Raw genomic sequence first — 18,320 nt, forward strand, 5'->3', positions numbered from 1 at the left:
GATTGGAACTGACACAAATGGAACCGTGTCAACTGAAACATGCCGAAATATATGTTTTCACAACTTAAAGAGGAATGCAAATTATTCTGGAGTCCATTTCAGTGTGTGTGTTTTTTTTCTTTCTCTTAGTTCTTTCTTTTTCTGTGTTTTTTTCTTTCTTTTTTTTCTTTTTTCTAATGGTGGGAGAGGGGGTGGGGGGGATGTGGGGAGTTAGAAAATGTGTCATTTTGCAAGTGGCAGACGAAACTTTCAAGGGAGATGATTCTTTCGTCATTGACTGGGAATCCCCTTGGTTTGACCAACTTCTGCTAAGTTTCAGTTCATCACGTGCATGTTATCATATTTACGCTGACTGCGGAGATATTTACATTGTGAGTGTGTTACATATTTATGTACACGCGAGCTGCCCTGTTGTTTCACCACCTGTTTATAGCCTGAATACAGGGACCATTTCCAGTTTGCAGTGTGTGTGTGTTCGAGTCACTCCGACTGGTCAGCATTCAGCGTCATATTCTCATTATCATTATGTGGTGCTTGTAGTGAACTGTCAGAGACTAAAATATTATTTTTGTGTGTGAAAAATTGTAAAGCTGTTTATCTAACATTGAAATATGAATCCAGTAAATTTTTTGCTGCAGTTACGTAACTCCAGTGATTGCAAACTCTAAAACATCTGCCCAGTTTATGGTCATTTGATTAACTTCCTCAGTTCATTCAAGCAGCATTTAACCTCAGTTTCAGTTTTCAGTTTCAGTAGCTCAAGGAGGTGTCACTAAAAAACAACAACAAAAAACCAAAAAAAACAAAAAAACAACTCATGTCTGCTGAACCTTAGGGAAATGAGGTCAGTGTGGCATGAATTAGAATTGCAGTTACTACTTTTGTTTGTGTGTACTTATCAATGGTATTACTGACTTTGTTGAACAAAAGCAGCACAGTCTAACAAGAAAGAAGTCCTGATATGGATAGTAAATTACTGAGTGGTGACAGACATCCTGACCTGTAAGCTTCATCTTATCTCAGTGAAGTGACAACCATTCATTGATGAGCATACTCATCAACAGCAGTCAAAGGGTTGGATTTTTGTTGTTGTGAATCATAAGTAAACCAAAAAATCATCCAAAACAAAATTTGAAATTGTCACTAATGCATTGATCACCAAGCATTTTTGATTTGACATTTTTTATCAATTACTGAATTAGTTACACATACACAGAAGTTTAATTTGATTTGTGGGCAGTGATATCAAAATACTGTATCAAACTGACAATGACATACTCTTGATTGTTACAGACAAGTTTGTGAGCTGTGGTATTTAAATAATTGACAAAAACTTATTGACTTGTGACAGAAAAATTTGTCAGCAGAAATATACCAGCACTGAGGCATAATTGACAATGGCTGGCTGTTGATTTGTTACAGAAAAGGTTATGAGCAGTAATATTCCAAAACAATGTCATAACTACACCACGTCTGCCAAGCAGATGCCTGACCAGCAGCGTAACCCAACATGCTTAGTCAGGCCTTGAGAAAAAACAACAACTAATGATGTCATGGTGTTTATTTGTTCACAAAGAAGTTTGTGAGCAGTAATATTTCAACACTGTGTCAGAAGTGACAATGACATGTTGTTAATTTGTTACAGAGAAGTTTGTGAGCACTGATTATCCAACAGTGAGTCATAACTGATGATGAAATGGCTTCTGACGAGCAGTCAGACAGCAGTAACAGTGGTGACCTGGTGAATGACCGTGCCTCTGCTCCAGCAAGTGGAAATGACAGTATGTCTGTCTGTTTCCTCCTCTCTGTGTGTTTGGAAGCAAGGGTGGGGTAGGAGTGTGATTGGGATGGGGTGGAGTTTAGGGGGATGGTGGGGGGGGGGGGGATGCAGGAGGGTAGGTGCATGGGAAGATAGATTTCTCTCACTTTGTTGGAGAATGGGTGGTATGTTTTGCTTGGTTTCATGCAGCATTATTTGCAGTGTGTGTGTACAGTGTATGTATGTGTGTTTGTGTGTGTGTGCGTGTGTGTGTAGTGTTGTTGCTGTTGCTGTTGTTTGTTTTTTATTGCTTGGACATAGAATAGAGCAGGGCATGAAAGGCCACAGACTTTGGGACTGTTTTTCTTTTTATATAATATATTGATGATGATGAAGGAGGAGGAGGAGGGTGACAATGACGATGATGATGTCGCTATGGAGGTCCATTTTGGTTTTCGACTACTTGACAGGGCTGTACTCTACGCTGCCTGTCATAATGATATCCCTGCGTTAACCAGGCCTGTGAAGATACAGACACTTGCAGTGTTGGTCAGGTAATTAGAGCAACACACCCAAAGACGCATTCGTGAAGTGGATGACACTTGACTGTGTGGTCGCAGTCTCCCCATTTAAGCCCATAGCACACTCAACTCTGGGTAGGAGCCAGCCATTAGCTGAAAAACCCACCTCCGCTGGGATTCGAATCCGCGTCCTCCCAGCCATCAGTCCGTGACGCTAACCACTTCGCCACGGAGGCTGGTCCATAATTTTTTCTTTGTTGTTGTTCTTATACATACTTTTGTAAAGAAGATAACATCCCCATAAGATTGTTTGCAAAGAAGATATCAACTTATAAATTACTTTTGTAAAGAAAGTAACACAGCTGTAAGATTGTAGATAAGATATCACCTTATGAAACATGTAATACTTTTGTGAAGGATTAACATCAAGTTAATACTGTTTGTGAATATGATATCAAAATACTTGAGTAATGAAGATAACATCAACTTAAGATTATAAAAGAAAGATATCAGCTTATAGGAAATATACATTTATGAAGGAGATAACATGATCTCAAGATTGTTTCTGAATTATGAATTAGATATCAGACAAACATCACATCACCTTCAGATTGTTTGTGAATTCTTATAATTGATAAGAAATCAACTTATGATTTTTCTTTATTAACTCTTTCACCACCATAGGTGACTTTAGTTGACTAGACAGTGCACCGCCATAGGTGACTTTAGTTGACTAGACAGTGCACCGCCATAGGTGACTTTGGTCAGTATTGAGGGGTCATATTGATAAGACCATTTTTCACATTGCAACAAAGCTCGACAGCTGGAGCCAGGTTCCCCGCCAATAGAAGAGTGACTAACCTTTGCCCCCTGACCAGGTTTGAAGTGAACAGGTCCTTTGTATTGTTTTGACATGAACAGAAGCCTGTAACTGAGAGCATCGTTTCTGAAATGTTTGGCACTGGGGAGTGTTTTCCACATGGCGATGGAAGAGTTAAAACAGCATTGTGGACAGTGTAACACACCCCACCCTCTGGATCCCACAGGTATCAGCAGAGTTCTTGGCAGGCTACAGGAGTCACGCTTTAACTGTTCAACAACAGACGCCCAGTGGCCAGTGATTGTGGTGAACCCTTTCCGCTACCGCCGACGACAGCGGCCCCCTGCCAGTGAAGTGGACGATGAGGCTTTGTGGCCGATACCTCCCCCTGAGGACTTGTCACACCACTTCACTGATGCTGGTGAGGGAAAGAAAGAAAAGAAGTGCATAAGTGTATGATAGATAATGCAATTTATGATAAACTTTCTTTTAGGGGAGTAGGGGAAAGGGTTGATTTGGGGGTGCGGGGGGGACTTTTTTTTTTTTTTTTTTTTTTTTTACCTCTACACTTATGCTGGTAAGGGAAAGAAAAAAAGAAGTACAGAAGTGTATAATAGATATTGCAATTTATCATTAACTTTCTTTTGAGGGGGAGGGTTGGTTTTGTGGGGTGTGGGGAAGTTTGGGTTTTTTTGTTGTTGTTTTTCGTTGTCACAACAGATTTTTCTATGTGAAATTCAAGCTGCTTTCCTCAATTATTCCTGCTAAGGGTTTTTTTTCTGCTTGTTTGTTTTCTTTTCCTCATTTGATGCCATTTAAAGTGTAAAGACCTTGATCAAAAGAAAGAACACACACAAACGCAAGCACTCTTGCACACACGCTCACACACATGCATGCACACACACACATTAATACTCAATGCAGTAGTCATAAAGCATGCACTTATACACATGAAAAACGAAAACACATGATTATATGACTTGTTCAGATAAATCCTTCTATTTCAGACCTACACAGAGACGGACAGACAGACAAGCACACACACACACAAGACAAACACACACACACACACACACACATCCACACGCACGCATCAGTTATTCATATGCCTTGCTTTTCTTTCAGACCTGGAGCGACAGATAGAGAAGAAGTTTCTGAGTTTTGTGGCCAACTCCTGTGATGAACAGAGCAACTGGAGACGATTGTGTGAGCACCCCTCTTTCCTCTTCTGCAGTCCTAGGTTCAGGTTCAGGTTCAGTTTCTTATGGAGGCATCACTGTGTTCAGACAAACCATGTACCGGTCTGTCTGCTTGGCGAAAGCCTGACCTGCTGTAAAATTCAACACACTAGTCAGGGCTTCAGTGCATGCATATCTCTGTGTGTGTGTGTGTGTGTGTGTGTGTGTGTGTGTGTGTGTGTGTGTCAAAGTGCATTTCTTCAACAGAATTTTACCAGAAGACAACACTTATGTTGCTGTGGGTTCTTTTTCAGTGCACTAAGTAAATACTGAACATAGGACCTTCGTTTATCTTCTCATCGGAATGACAAGACGCTCAGTTTAACTTTCCAGTCAAAAGTGGGAGAAAAGAGTGAGGCTGGGATTTGAACCCCATGTCCCCACAGACACTGCATTGATTGGTAGATAAGCATCTTGACCATTCTGCCGCCTTCCTTCTGCCTTGCTGTAGTCGCTCTGATTGTTATCACTTTAACCCCTTGACTTCTGACCCTGTGTTGAAATGAAATCAGTGTGGCGTGAGTTTGAAGAGCATTCACTACTGTTTGTATAGTTAGCATGTCTGTTTTTTTGGAGTAGTCGTGAATATGAAAAAGAAAAGGCTTATGAATGAGCAGACTTGTTGATTTCATTTCTTCTTTTGATTGATTGACTGATATGGATACTTATACAGCGCCTATCCTCGGTTGGAGACCAAGCTCTTAACGCTGTACAAACACGGGGTCATTTGCACAACAGGCTGCCTACCTAGGTAGAGCCGACTGACGGCTGCCACTGGGCACTCATCATTTGTTTCCTGTGTCATTTAATCAGATTTCAGGCATGCACACATAAACACTGAGACAGACATGTAACATTTTACGTGTATGACCGTTTTTTTCATTTTTTATTTACCCTGCCATGTAGGCAGCCATACTCCATTTTCGGGGGTGTGCATGCTGAGTATGTTCTTGTTTTCATAACCCACCAAACACTGACATGGATTACAGGATCTTTAATGTGCGTATTTGATCTTCTGCGTGCGTATACACATGAAGGGGATTCAGGCACTAGCAGGTCTGTACATATGTTGACCTGGGAGATCGGAAAAATCTCCACCCTTTACCCACCAGGCGCCATCACCAAGATTCGAACCCCAGACCCTCAGATTGAAAGCCCAACACTTAAACCATTCAGCTATTGTGCCTATTCTTGTCGTCCACAGGTCGGAAGGTGAAGCTGGACCAGTCATCGCTATGGCGACTGGACCAGGAGTACAGCAATCATGTGCGGGAGTACATCTACCAGCTGCTGTTGATGTGGAAACGCCGACACCCGGAGGCCAGGGTTCGAGACCTGGTGAAGATTCTGAGTGAGAGTTTGATGGCCGACGCAGCCGTGGAGTTGAAGAAATACTTGGCTTCCATCCACTGGAATGACTGATGATGAGAGGTGTCGGAATTGGTGGCTGTGCTGGGTTTTTGGACATGGACATGCGTGTGTGTGTGTGTGGTTGGGGGGCCGGCGGGGGGAGGTGGTAGGGGTGTGTGGGGAGTGAGGGGGCCGTGGGTTGTGGTGGTGGTGGTGAAAAAGTGTCTCTCTTGCATCTGCTTGAGGGATTGACACTGAGAGTGAGAGCTGGACTGAAGAAATATTTCTCTTCCTTCAGCTTGAATGACTGGCTGCACAGTTTGTTGGAATCGGCTGCTGGGTTTTAGACGTGGAAATTGTGTGTGTGTGTGTGTCTGTGTGTGTGTGTGTGTGTGTGTGTGTCTGTGTGTGTGGTGTATGTGTGTGAAGCGGGTGGGATGGGGTGAGAGGCAGTGGAAAGGAAGAGGTGGGATGGACATTTCTAACCGCCAAGAAATTTGCTTTGTGATGAAAGACCAAAGACTGAAAGAGCCAAAATCATGCCTTTTGCGGTGTTTTATTATTATTATTATTATTTTGTCTTTCTATTGATATAGGTCTTTGTTTTCTTTTTTCGTTTTTTTTTTTTTTTTTTAAGATAAAGCAAGCTCCAGTTTTATTGAGCTTACTATGTGAGGTTGATCAGTGGTTTGCTTGTGTTTGATTGAGTGATCAGTCGTCTGTCAATGAAGCGACAAAAATGAGATTTTTTATTGTATTCCGTTAGAATAGGTACTTACATAACTTCCTTAAGTTGTTGGGCTTGCCCAAAGCGAGTTCTGCTTTTGAACGTTGTTCCGTTATCAAGTGACATCATGCGTTTGTTAATTCATAGCACCTGTAGGGTGTGAAGGGCGAAAACTCCTTGATTAAGTGATGAGATTTGGTTTGTTTTCGTAGATGGAGAATCTGTGCATAGCTTCAGTGCAGTGAACTGTATCATGCAGTTTGGCATGTGTGTATGAGGGGTTTATGTTGTGTTTTTCTTCTTAAATCAGGGATGTGTTTAAAGATAATTTTGTTTGGTCCCCCCGATTTTTATTAATTTATTTTTTTTTATACTTGATTTTTCTTCTCCATTTTGTTATTTATTATTATATCACACAAAACCATGGCCATGTAACATTTAATTGTGTCTGGTACATAGGCGTATATGCATTAGTGTACACAGCAAAGATATACAGTGATGCTTGGTTGGACAGAATGATGGTGGTGTTCTTACTATGATGCTTGTCAGCTGACAGATTGGGGACCTGGTCTATATTCCCACGGGTCTGTGTTCCCACAAGAAAGATTATTTGGTAGGTTTGTATTCCTCCAGGTTTCTGTTCCCCTAGAAAATGTTTGGGTAGGTCTATTCCTCCAGGTTTCTGTTCCCTCAGAAAATGTTTGGGTTGGTCTATTCCTCCAGGTTTCTGTTCCCCCAGAAAATGTTTGGGTAGGTCTATTCCTCCAGGTTTCTGTTCCCCCAGAAATGTTTTTGGTAGGTCTATTCCTCCAGGTTTCTGTTCCCCCAGAAAATGTTTTTGGTTGGTCTATTCCTCCAGGTTTCTGTTCCCCCAGAAAATGTTTGGGTTGGTCTATTCCTCCAGGTTTCTGTTCCCCCAGAAAATGTTTGGGTAGGTCTATTCCTCCAGGTTTCTGTTCCCCCAGAAAATGTTTTGGTAGGTCTGTTCCTCCAGGTTTCTGTTCCCCCAGAAAATGTTTTGGTAGGTCTATTCCTCCAGGTTTCTGTTCCCCCAGAAATGTTTTGGTAGGTCTATTCCTCCAGGTTTCTGTTCCCCTAGAAAATGGTTGGTCTATTCCTCCAGGTTTCTGTTCCCCTAGAAAATGTTTGGGTTGGTGTATTCCTCCAGGTTTCTGTTCCCCTAGAAAATGTTTGGGTTGGTCTATTTTCCTCCAGGTTTCTGTTCCCCCAGATAATGTTTGGGTTGGTCTATTCCTCCAGGTTTCTGTTCCCCCAGAAAATGTTTTGATTGGTCTATTCCTCCAGGTTTCTGTTCCCCCAGATAATGTTTTGATTGGTCTATTCCTCCAGGTTTCTGTTCCCCTAGAAAATGTTTTGGTAGGTCTATTCCTCCATGTTTCTGTTCCCCCAGAAAAATATTTTGGTTGGTCTATTCCTCCAGGTTTCTGTTCCCCCAGAAAATGTTTGGGTTGGTCTATTCCTCCAGGTTTCTGTTCCCCCAGAAAAATGTTTTGGATATGTCCATTCCTCCAGGTTTCTGTTCCCCCAGAAAATATTTTGGTTGGTCTATTTTCCTCCAGGTTTCTGTTCCCCCAGAAAATGTTTTGGTAGGTCTATTCCTCCAGGTTTCTGTTCCCCCAGAAAATGTTTTGGTTGGTCTATTCCTCCAGGTTTCTGTTCCCCCAGAAAATGTTTTGGTAGGTCTATTCCTCCAGGTTTCTGTTCCCCCAGAAAATGTTTTAGTAGGTCTGTTCCTCCAGGTTTCTGTTCCCCCAGAAAATGTTTTGGTAGGTCTATTCCTCCAGGTTTCTGTTCCCCCAGAAAATGTTTGGGTTTGTCTGTTCCTCCAGGTTTCTGTTCCCCCAGAAATGTTTTGGTTGGTCTATTCCTCCAGGTTTCTGTTCCCCCAGAAAATGTTTGGGTTGGTCTATTCCTCCAGGTTTCTGTTCCCCCAGAAAATGTTTGGGTTGGTCTGTTCCTCCAGGTTTCTGTTCCCCCAGAAAATGTTTTGGTTGGTCTGTTCCTCCAGGTTTCTGTTCCCCCAGAAAATGTTTTGGTTGGTCTATTCCTCCAGGTTTCTGTTCCCCCAGAATATGTTTTGGTTGGTCAGTGTTCCCCCAGAATTGTTTCTGAGTACTAGGTAACCATGAATAGTATTATTGGTACATAATGTTTTGGAATAAAACAAATTGTCAATTGTGTTCACGCTTCAAAAAATGGCTTCATATCCGGTTGTACACAAGCTACAGCAATGTAACACATTTATTTAATTTATCATATTATTCCCATCATCACTATGTGCCATCAACATCATCATTATTCTCATGATATAAGACATAAAGCAAAGGAGAGAGAGAGGGGAGAGAAATTGAGTTGTACTGAAATGATCCGAAAATACCAGAACAGGTCAGATCTTGAAAAGAGGATGCTGTGGATGCTAAAATGCTTGCCGATAACATTGCTCAAATTTAAGAAGAAAACTTTATCAAAATGGATTAAAAATGGGTTGGAAATGAATCATTATTGGATTTGTGTTAATTTACAATATACATTAGGTGGTTGGTGTTATTTTTGTTGTGTTTTTTTGGGGGGTGGTTGGGGTGTGGGTGGGGGGATGGCTTTGGTTTTTGGTAGGTTTTGTTTTTTGCTTTGTCTTTTGAAGAATTTCAATACTTTATTATCAGATAAATCTAATTGTGAAGATGGGAAAATTCAGTGAACAGTGTTTCATGCTGAATTGGCGGTGTGTGGGAGTGAACAATAGGTGGCCTGTACAATGATAATAAATAATAATGATATTTATATAGCGCTGAACATTTCGCAGAGACAAATCAAAGCACTTTCACACCAGTCATTCACAAGCATGCATAACTCTAAAAATTGGAGAAACTGAAGACAAGGAAGAGGCAGGGAAGGAAGGCTGTCTTGGGAAGAGGTGGGTTTTAAGGCCAGACTTGAAAGAGCTAAGTGCGGAGACCTGAAGTTCATTCCAATCGCAAGGTTCAGAGACAGAGAAAGAACGGCGGCCAACAGTGGAGTGTTTGAATCTGGGTATGCGTGAACAGAGTGGATCTGAAGCCGATCGTAGAGAGCAAGATGGAGTGTAGAGGTGAAGGCAGCCACAGAGATAGGAAGGGGCAGATTTATGAATACATTTATAACATAGAGTGCTGATCTTGTACTTTATTCTGTGTGATCTTTTCTTTCTGAGGTCGATTCGGGCAGCCGAATTTTGTATGCGCTAAAGGGACTGAATGGATGAAGCAGGCAAACCAGACAATAGAGAGCATGTGATTGAGCATTGTACATAATTTGTAAATTAGTTCCAAGGTGAGATGGATACTGCAGATAGTTAATTGTTGTATGAGATTTGTTTTATTTGTATATCTGAATCACATGTGCTCTTGTTCACATACCCCGCCCCCTTTGCCCTCTACTTCCATCCACCCCAACCCTCCCACTCCCTGCTCTCCTTCCCACACACACACTCACTCACTCAAACACAAATTTGCATGCTCTTACACATGCATACACACGTATAAGAATAAGCATATAGCACATAACTCATACTGTCTATTTACACACATCTGTAGGATTTTTTCTATCAGTGACAAAAACTGATCAGTTGGTAAGAGCATTGGTTTTGGTTTGTTTTTTTTCCATTTATTTTTTTTTTCTTCCGATTCTGTCCATGGAATACGCTGTTCATGAAAATATGTTGACACAGATTTTAATTGCAGAATGACTTGAAGTACACAAGATTCTGATGTTTAGACAATTTATAATCAGAGCATTCAGAGAATTTTAGGATGCCAGTAATATGTTTGTGAATTTTTATGATTGATAAGATGTGTATTTCTTTGTCGTTTCCTTGAGATTATTTGAGTGTTCATTGAATGTGTCACCAAATGTTGGGATTTTTTTCCATTCTTCTTTTTAGTTTATGTATGTATGATACTAACTTGTTATGTATCAAATATGTACATGTTACCAACAATGTTTTCATTGTTAGTTTATGTTTGTTTTTAGCTTGTTGTTTGAATGTGTACATTTTATTTGGGTCATATAATATACATTTGAACTGACCTGTAGTTGTAATGTTTATGATGTGTAATTCATCTTCACCTACGCATCTCTTTCATTCTGCCCACCATCACAGTAACTGATAGGCTTTTTTTTTTCAGCTTCATCAGTTTTGTGTGAGAGTGTGTGTGTGTGTGTGTGTGTGTGTGTGTGTGCACATACTTGGTTGTGTATGGAATACTGTGCTGGAATGCATCTCTCTATAGATATGGATATAAATATAGATATATAACATTTATTGACTCACTTGTATGAACAAAGTGAGTCTTTGTAACAACCCGGTGTTTCAGTACCTCTGTGTGTGTGTACCTCTGTGTGTGTGTGTGTGTGTACCTCTGTGTGTGTGTACCTCTGTGTGTGTGTGTGTGTGCACTTACTTGTTTGTGAATGGAATGCTGTGCTGTCCTGCATGTTTTCCTCTCTTTTTTTTTTTCCATTTATTAAGTACACAAGAAGTTGTTGAACATGTAAACTAATTGTAGATGTAAGACATTGTGGGTCACATGTTTTGAAAGGAAAACCCATTGAAAGGTGAATTGACACTCTTTGTTTTGTGTGTGGGTGTGAGTGCATGTGTGTGAAAGCATGTGTGTTGTATATGTGTGTGAATGGTGTGTGTTTGTGTCTGTCTGTGCGATGTTTTACAGTTAGCATGTTTTTGGGGTTTTTTTGTATTTCTTTCTTTGGAAGTTTTCTTTTTGTTTAAATGTTTCACACATTTTTGGTAGGTTTCTACAAACATGCATGTATTGCCGTGCCTTTGTATTCACGGTGTTATCAGCAGTTTTATTGTTGTCACTGGTATGTCGTCAGCTTGATTATACTGAATGTACCATATGCAGTTTGTGTGTGTGAATGTGCGTGCGTGTGTGTGTGTATGTGTGTGTGCTCACATATATATTGATTAGTATGTGTGTGTTATACTCACATATATATTGATTAGTATGTGTGTGTTATACCCCACAAACACATTGTGCTTTTTATTATGTTTGTAATCACATTAGGTACAATTGTCATCACCTGTTACTGTCAAGTGTTTAAACTTGCTCAGAACAAGTATGGCATAAACTTAGCATGTTTCTCTTCAAAATGAGTATATCACTCTGTATGTTAGTCCAACCATGTAAGTGGTACATGTGTGTAGTTAGGCACACCATACAGTCATAGTTTAAAATTTGCAGCAGACACTTTGTGTGTGACTGTGTGTGTGTGTGTGTATGTGTGGTGTGTGTGTGACTCAGTGTGTGTGTGTGTGTGCGCGCATGTGTGTGTGTGTGTGTGTGTGTTGTTGTTTCCCTCATGAGAAAGGAACAGTATTCAGTAGCACACAGTATAAGGTCACATTGTTTTGAACGTGAGGTGATAAAAAAATTTTTTTTTAAAGCATTTATTTGTATTTACTGAAGAGGGTGAAGTGGGTATGTTCCCTTTTTTCTTTTTTCTTTTTTTTCTTTTTTTTTAGTGTATGTGTGCTTTCTTCCTTTATTTCTTCTCTTTCATATTTATTTCAGTAGCTATCATATCCAGGGTTTCTTGTGTTAACTTAGGAGTTTTCTAATTTTGTCACAAGGATATCATACATAGCACGCAGCAAAAAAATATTGATTGTTTGGCTAGAATCCTGGTGCGTTTTGTTTTTCATCAGTTACAGAGTTGAAAATGAAAAGAAATTGAAAAGAGTGTTGATATCTAACTTTTCCATAAATCTTGCCATTGTGAGGCGGATCAAAAAGTACTTTCCAATATATTATCATACTTGCCATCCCAAAGCAGCTACCATGAACCGTCAGTCAAAGTGAGGTACATGTCACACACTTCATGACTGGCTGAATGAACCATCAGCCAAAATGAGGTACATGTCACACACTTCATGACTGGCTGAATGAACCGTCAGCCAAAATGAGGTACATGTCACACGCTTCAGGACTGGCAGAATGAACCATCGGCCAAAATGAGGTACATGTCACACACTTCAGGACTGGCTGAATGAACCGTCAGCCAAAATGAGGTACATGTCGCACACTTCATGACTGGCTGAATGAACCGTCAGCCAAAATGAGGTACACGTCTCACACTTCATGACTGGCTGAATGAACCGTCAGTCAAAATCAGGTACATGTCACACACTTCATGACTGGCTGAATGAACCGTCAGCCAAAATGAGGTACATGTCACACACTTCAGGACTGGCTGAATGAACCGTCAGCCAAAATGAGGTACATGTCACACACTTCATGACTGGCTGAATGAACCGTCAGCCAAAATGAGGTACATGACACACACTTCATGACTGGCTGAATGAACCGTCAGCCAAAATGATGTACATGTCACACATTTCATGACTGGCTACATGGAATCTAAAAACTTTGATCTTATGAATATATATGTTCTTTATGTATGGCATGTAAATACTGATTTGTTTCCTGTCAGTAAAATGAGACTATTTCTTGTATAATCTGTACATGACAAACACTGATTCTGATTGATTTTAAATCATTATCTAGGCTGGGGAGAAAGGTGGCAGAATGGTTAAGAGATGCTTATCTGCCAATGCAATGTCTGTAAGGGTCTGGATTCAAAACCATGGTCTCACCCTTCCAAGTTTGACTGGAAAAGCAAACTGAGTGTCTGACATGTGCAATAGCCAAGTGGTTAAAGCGTTGGACTTTCAATCTGAGGGTCCTGGGTTCGAATCTCGGTAACAGCGCCTGGTGGGTAAAGGGTGGATATTTTTCCGATCTCCCAGGTCAACATATGTGCAGACCTGCTAGTGCCTGAACCCCCTTCGTGTGTATACGCAAGCAGAAGATCAAATATGCACGTTAAAGATCCTGTAATCCATGTCAGCGTTCGGTGGTTTATGGAAACAAGAACATACCCAGCATGCACACCCCCGAAAACGGGAGTATGGCTGCCTACATGGCGGGTTAAAAACGGTCATACACATAAAAGCCCACTCGTGTACATACGAGTGAATGTGGGAGTTGCAGTCCACGAATGAAGAAGAAGAAGAAGAAGTGTCTAATCATTTGGATGAGAAACACAGCACACGCTCAGTGCACTTAAAAAAAAACCTATGGCAATACAAGTGCTGTCCTGTGGCAAAACTGTCTGGAAGAAATACACTCTGATAGGTACACAAATACATATATACTTGCACTCAAGGCCTAAGCACATTGGGTCTTGTTACTGGACAGGCATATGCCTGGCAGATGTGGTGTAGCATATACGGTTTTTTCCACACACAGTGACGCTTCTTTAAGAAACTGAAACTCATTTAAATGTAAGAATGCATGTGTACAGTGTAGGGATGGCCCAGTGGTAATGTGCTCAACTAGGAAGTAAATGTCCACAGGTTCAAATCCTGTACAGATCAGAATTTTTACTTCCCTTCTCCACTGGACCTGGAGTGATGGTCTGGGTGCTAGTCTTTCGAATGAGGGGCTAAACTGATGTCCCATGTGCAGCATGCACTGCACACATGTAAAAGAACCCACAACAAAGAAAGGGTTGCTTGTGGCAAAATTTTATAGAGAAATCTATTTTGATATGAAGAAAAAATTTTGCAAATTAAACCCCCCCCAAAAAACAGACAAATAAAAAGGGTGGCGGGTGGAGGTTCCCTCTCCGCAGGGAGAGCAGACCAATTTTCACATAGATATTTAAAATTTGTGACAAAAAATGATATGATACAATTCTTTCTCTCTCTCTCTCTCTCTCTCTCTCTCTCTCTCTCTCTCTCTCTCCAGTTTCTTCCCTGTAAAACTTTCTTGTGTTGGTAATTTTTGAAACACAAACATTCTTTGGGGGAGAAAGAAAAAAAATTGTTCCCTTTGAAATGTTGAAAGTTTGTTTTTGTGTTGTACATGTAGTAGTAAAGGATTGTAGATTGAACTTTTTGTTGTTGTTGAATTAAAAGATGGGTGAGAGAGTGATGAAAATTCAACAAATAATACACAATCATGAAAAACTAGAATAAATATTTGAAAAACCTGTTCTGTGGTGCGTTTCTTCTTGTTTTTTATTTCAGTGTTTTTCGTTCTTTTTTGTTTCTTCTTTTTTTCTCTCTCTCTCCTCTTTCTCCTCCTACTTCTTGTTCTCCATCATTTATCTCCACCTCCTTTTCTCTTCCACATTCCATCTTCCTCCTTCTCCTACTCCTCCTGCTTACCCATCTTCTCCTTTTACCTTAAATCCTCTGGTGTTTTTTAGTGTGTATGCATTCATGCCTGAGAAATGCAGAAAATATGTATGTATTGTAGAACTGAGATGTACAATAATGTGAAAACAGCTTCACTCTTTCAGCATATGAATATTCCATGACATTGATGGGGTGATGGGAGAGTAGGAGAGAGGGAAATAGGGGGAGTAGGACAGGCGAGAGATAGGGGAGAATGGGAGACTAGGACAGGTAGGATGGTAGGGGGAAGGGAGAGTAGGAGAGGGGAAAATAGGGAGAGTAGGACGGGTGAAAGATGGGGGTGAGGGGTGGGAGACTAGGACAGATGGGGTGGTAGGGGAAAGGAAGAGCAGGACAGGCAGGGAGATGGAATGGGTAAGGGAGAGTAGGACGGGGGAAATGGGGGGATGGGAGGAGAACTAGGACATGGGGTAGGATGGGTGGAGGGAGAGTAGGACAGGGGGTTGGGGGGGATAGGCCAGGGGGAAGAGATTGAGGGAGGATTAGGAGGAGGACGAGATAGGGGAAGGGGGGGAGAGTAGGCTGAGCATGGGGGTGGCAGGGAGAGTAGGATGGGAGGAAGACGGAGAACGGACAGTAGGACAGAGGGTGGGAGAGATGGGTGGGAGGGGATCACACCCAATAACTTTACTCCCCCATTCTTTGGATGAAAATGTGTTTTCGTTTTGTTTTTTGTGAAGTGTCTGCAGGTGATTGAGACTGCAGGAGGTTGTTCTGACACATTCAGCTGCAGACACTTCTCAACAGTAAAAAGGATGAGCTAGTTTTCTCCAAAGTATTGGTAGCTAACCCTGCCCACTCTCCCCTATTTGCCTCCTATCCTCCCAAACCTTCTGCCAGTTGTAAACCCCACCCTCCCCTATTTTCCTCCTACCCTACTCCCACCCCTCTTTTCCTCCTATCCCCCAAACCTTCCCCACCCAATCTCCCCTATTTTCCTCCCATCCTACTCCCCCAAAACCTTCCCCTATTCTACTCTGCCCACACTCTGTTCACCACTCCCAACCCCTATCCTACTCTCTCTTCCATCTGACCTGTCACACAGGACACAAAAAAAAAGAAAAAAGAAGAAAGACCACACATTTTCCTCCAAAGAACAGAGGAGTAGAGTTATTGGGTGTGATCCCCACAGAGATCTCCCTAACTCAGAGATAGTTTTTGCGGACATTTTCTTCGCTACAATGCCACCCAACCAAACTAAAATTTTCATAATGGCCTGGTGTGTCCACTTTTAGCCATTTTAGCGTATTTCCTTCTTTCAGTTATTTTCGTTTCCCGAACTTTTACTGCTTTATCAATGATACTAAAGCCCTATATTCATTTCATACAATGTTCTTGAATAATTTGATAGGGCATGATTACCATATTTTCTTGGTTTTTCACCCTTTTACAAAAACAAATCTTACGTAATTATCTTATTAACATAAGACGTTACATGACAAAAGGTGAAGGTGTGATACATCACTAAAGTTACTCAGCTGCTCTCAGCGTGTATACTCATTTGCAAACAATGCTTTACCATCGTGTCAAACCGCATGTGAAGTGGAGAAATCAAATGATTATGTTGTTTGGGTAAAAAAGCCAATGGGTTTAGTTGGAAATTACTGCCCTTTGATTAACAGAGGGAACATCCACTTTCACTACACTTTGTGCCAATATTCAACAATTGACTGAGTCATATCCGTCCCTCACCATCCCACCTCCTGCCTTTCTCTGTCTTATTCATCATCAAGATCAAAATATAATCTGCTCAGTCTTTGGGATATTGTCTTATCATGCACGGAATTGAACATATCTAATCATCAGTGGCTTAAAAAGATGCACACACATCAATCTATCTCCAAGCCTCTCTCACCCCTCTCTTGGTGTGTGTGTGTGTGTGTGTGTGTGTGTGTGTGCCGAGAGGGAGGGAGGAATAGAGAGAAATATCTATGTATTTATTTGGTGCACGCGTGTGTGCACACGCGTGTGTGTGTGTGTGTGTGTGTGTGTGTGTGTTGAAGTCACTTATCATTCAATCCCGTGCATGACAGGACTTTATCCTTAAGACTGAACACATTACACTTTGATCATGATGAAGAATTAGACAGAGGCAGGAGGGTGGTGTGGAGAGGGACTGATATTACTCAGTCAGTTGTGGAATATTGGCAGTAAGGGGGAGTGAAGATGTTCCCTCTGTTAGGCAAAGGGCAGTAATTTCCGACCAAATATTTAGTTGTTGTTTGTTTGTTTTTGGTTTGTTTGTTTTTTCCATAACGACAAAACCTTTTGATTTCTCCGCTTCACGTGCAGTTTAACACGATGCAAAAACATTGTTTGCTGATCAGTATACACGCTGAGAGCAGTTGAGTAACTTTACTGATGCATCACACCTTATCTTTTTGTCATGTAACGTCTCATATAATTTTATAAATAAGGTAATTATGCAAGAATTTTTTTTTGGTGGGGGAGGGATAAAAGTGCGAAAACAGCAACAAAATATGATAATCATGCCAAATAAAATTATGCAAGAACATTATATGAAATGAATATGGGGCTTTAGTATCATTGATAAAGCAGTAAAGATGGGGAAGTTAAAAGAAATCCACAAAGGAAATATGCTAAAATTTTGCAAAAGTGGATACACCAGGTCATTATGAGTATTTTAGTTTGGTTGGGTGGCATTGTAGCGGGAAAACTGTTGGCCAAATTTAGTTCTGAGTCAGGGCGATCTCTGCGGGGATCACACTCTATAACTCTACTCCTCCGTTCTTTGGAGGAAAATGTGTGGTCTTTCATTCTTTTAAAAAAATTTTTTTGTATGTCTGTGGGTGAATAGGTCAGATGGAAGGTAAGTCAGTGGAGTGAGAGTAGGACAGGGAGGATATAGGGGTGGGAGGAGTAGGGTGGTGGATGGGGGGACAGGGTTAGGGAGAGTATGGGGGGGGGGGTGATAATTAGCACAGTGGGGACATATGGGGTGGGGGGATGAGGAGGTGTAGAGGGCACATAGGGGGAACAGGGTTAAAGAGAGGAGGAAAGAGATGGTTGAGGGAGAGGGGCAGGGTGGAGAAGGTGGGATGGGGAAGGGAGGGTAGAACAGGGGAATGGCAGAGTAGGATTGGGATGAGAGGAGGAAGGGGGGAGTAGGGCAGGGGGGGAGATTGGGGTGGCAGGGAGAGTAGGACCGGGGGGGGGGGGGGGGGGGGGAGAGAGAAGGGGCAGTTAGTAGGGGAGAGAATGTCCATGTGTTTGTTTGTACCAAGAGATAGGAGGTGAGGAAGGAAAGGAGAAAGATATGTATGTATTTATTTGGTGTGTGTTTGAAAATGTAATAAATTTGGGACACTAGTTTACGACCTGAACATTCTGCTTTGTGTTCCTTCGAAACCAGTATACATATTGTTGGTCCTTATATTCGTTAACAGATTGTTAATCTGGTGGAGAAAATGTGAGGAGGGAGACAGACAGACAGACAGACAGACAGACAGAAACAGAAAATGAAGGAGGGAGAGAAAGAAAAAGAGACAGAGAGATAGACAGAGACAGAGAGATATACAGTGAGAGAAAGAGAGAGAGAAAGAGTGAGAGAGAGGGGTGTGGAGTTTCAAATGAATTGTGTAGTTAAATATCATGTAAATC

General features: G+C 41.4%; 1 protein-coding gene and 1 long non-coding RNA gene across 3 annotated transcripts; both read left to right on the top strand.

The window, feature by feature from the left end:
- The first annotated feature begins 278 nt into the window (after positions 1 to 278).
- LOC143301942 (uncharacterized) lies at positions 279 to 7,191 on the top strand. Of its 2 annotated transcripts, none has more exons than XM_076616400.1 (5): positions 279 to 371; positions 1,646 to 1,781; positions 3,327 to 3,521; positions 4,226 to 4,306; positions 5,543 to 7,191. In XM_076616400.1, exons 2-5 carry the CDS (start codon positions 1,697 to 1,699, stop codon positions 5,758 to 5,760), a joined length of 579 nt encoding a protein of 192 aa, XP_076472515.1. In that variant the 5' UTR covers positions 279 to 371; positions 1,646 to 1,696; the 3' UTR covers positions 5,761 to 7,191. The 2 variants fall into 2 exon arrangements, with proteins under 2 accessions (XP_076472515.1, XP_076472516.1); XM_076616401.1 differs by having other exon boundaries at positions 357 to 492.
- Positions 7,192 to 7,883: 692 nt separating this feature from the next.
- Positions 7,884 to 14,493, top strand: LOC143301917 (uncharacterized). The gene is made up of 2 exons (XR_013057864.1): positions 7,884 to 7,995; positions 8,490 to 14,493. It is a non-coding gene; the product is annotated as an uncharacterized LOC143301917 (long non-coding RNA).
- Positions 14,494 to 18,320: the final 3,827 nt, after the last annotated feature.

Source organism: Babylonia areolata, chromosome 28, assembly GCF_041734735.1.
Source record: "Babylonia areolata isolate BAREFJ2019XMU chromosome 28, ASM4173473v1, whole genome shotgun sequence".
Taxonomy (NCBI): domain Eukaryota; kingdom Metazoa; phylum Mollusca; class Gastropoda; order Neogastropoda; family Buccinidae; genus Babylonia; species Babylonia areolata.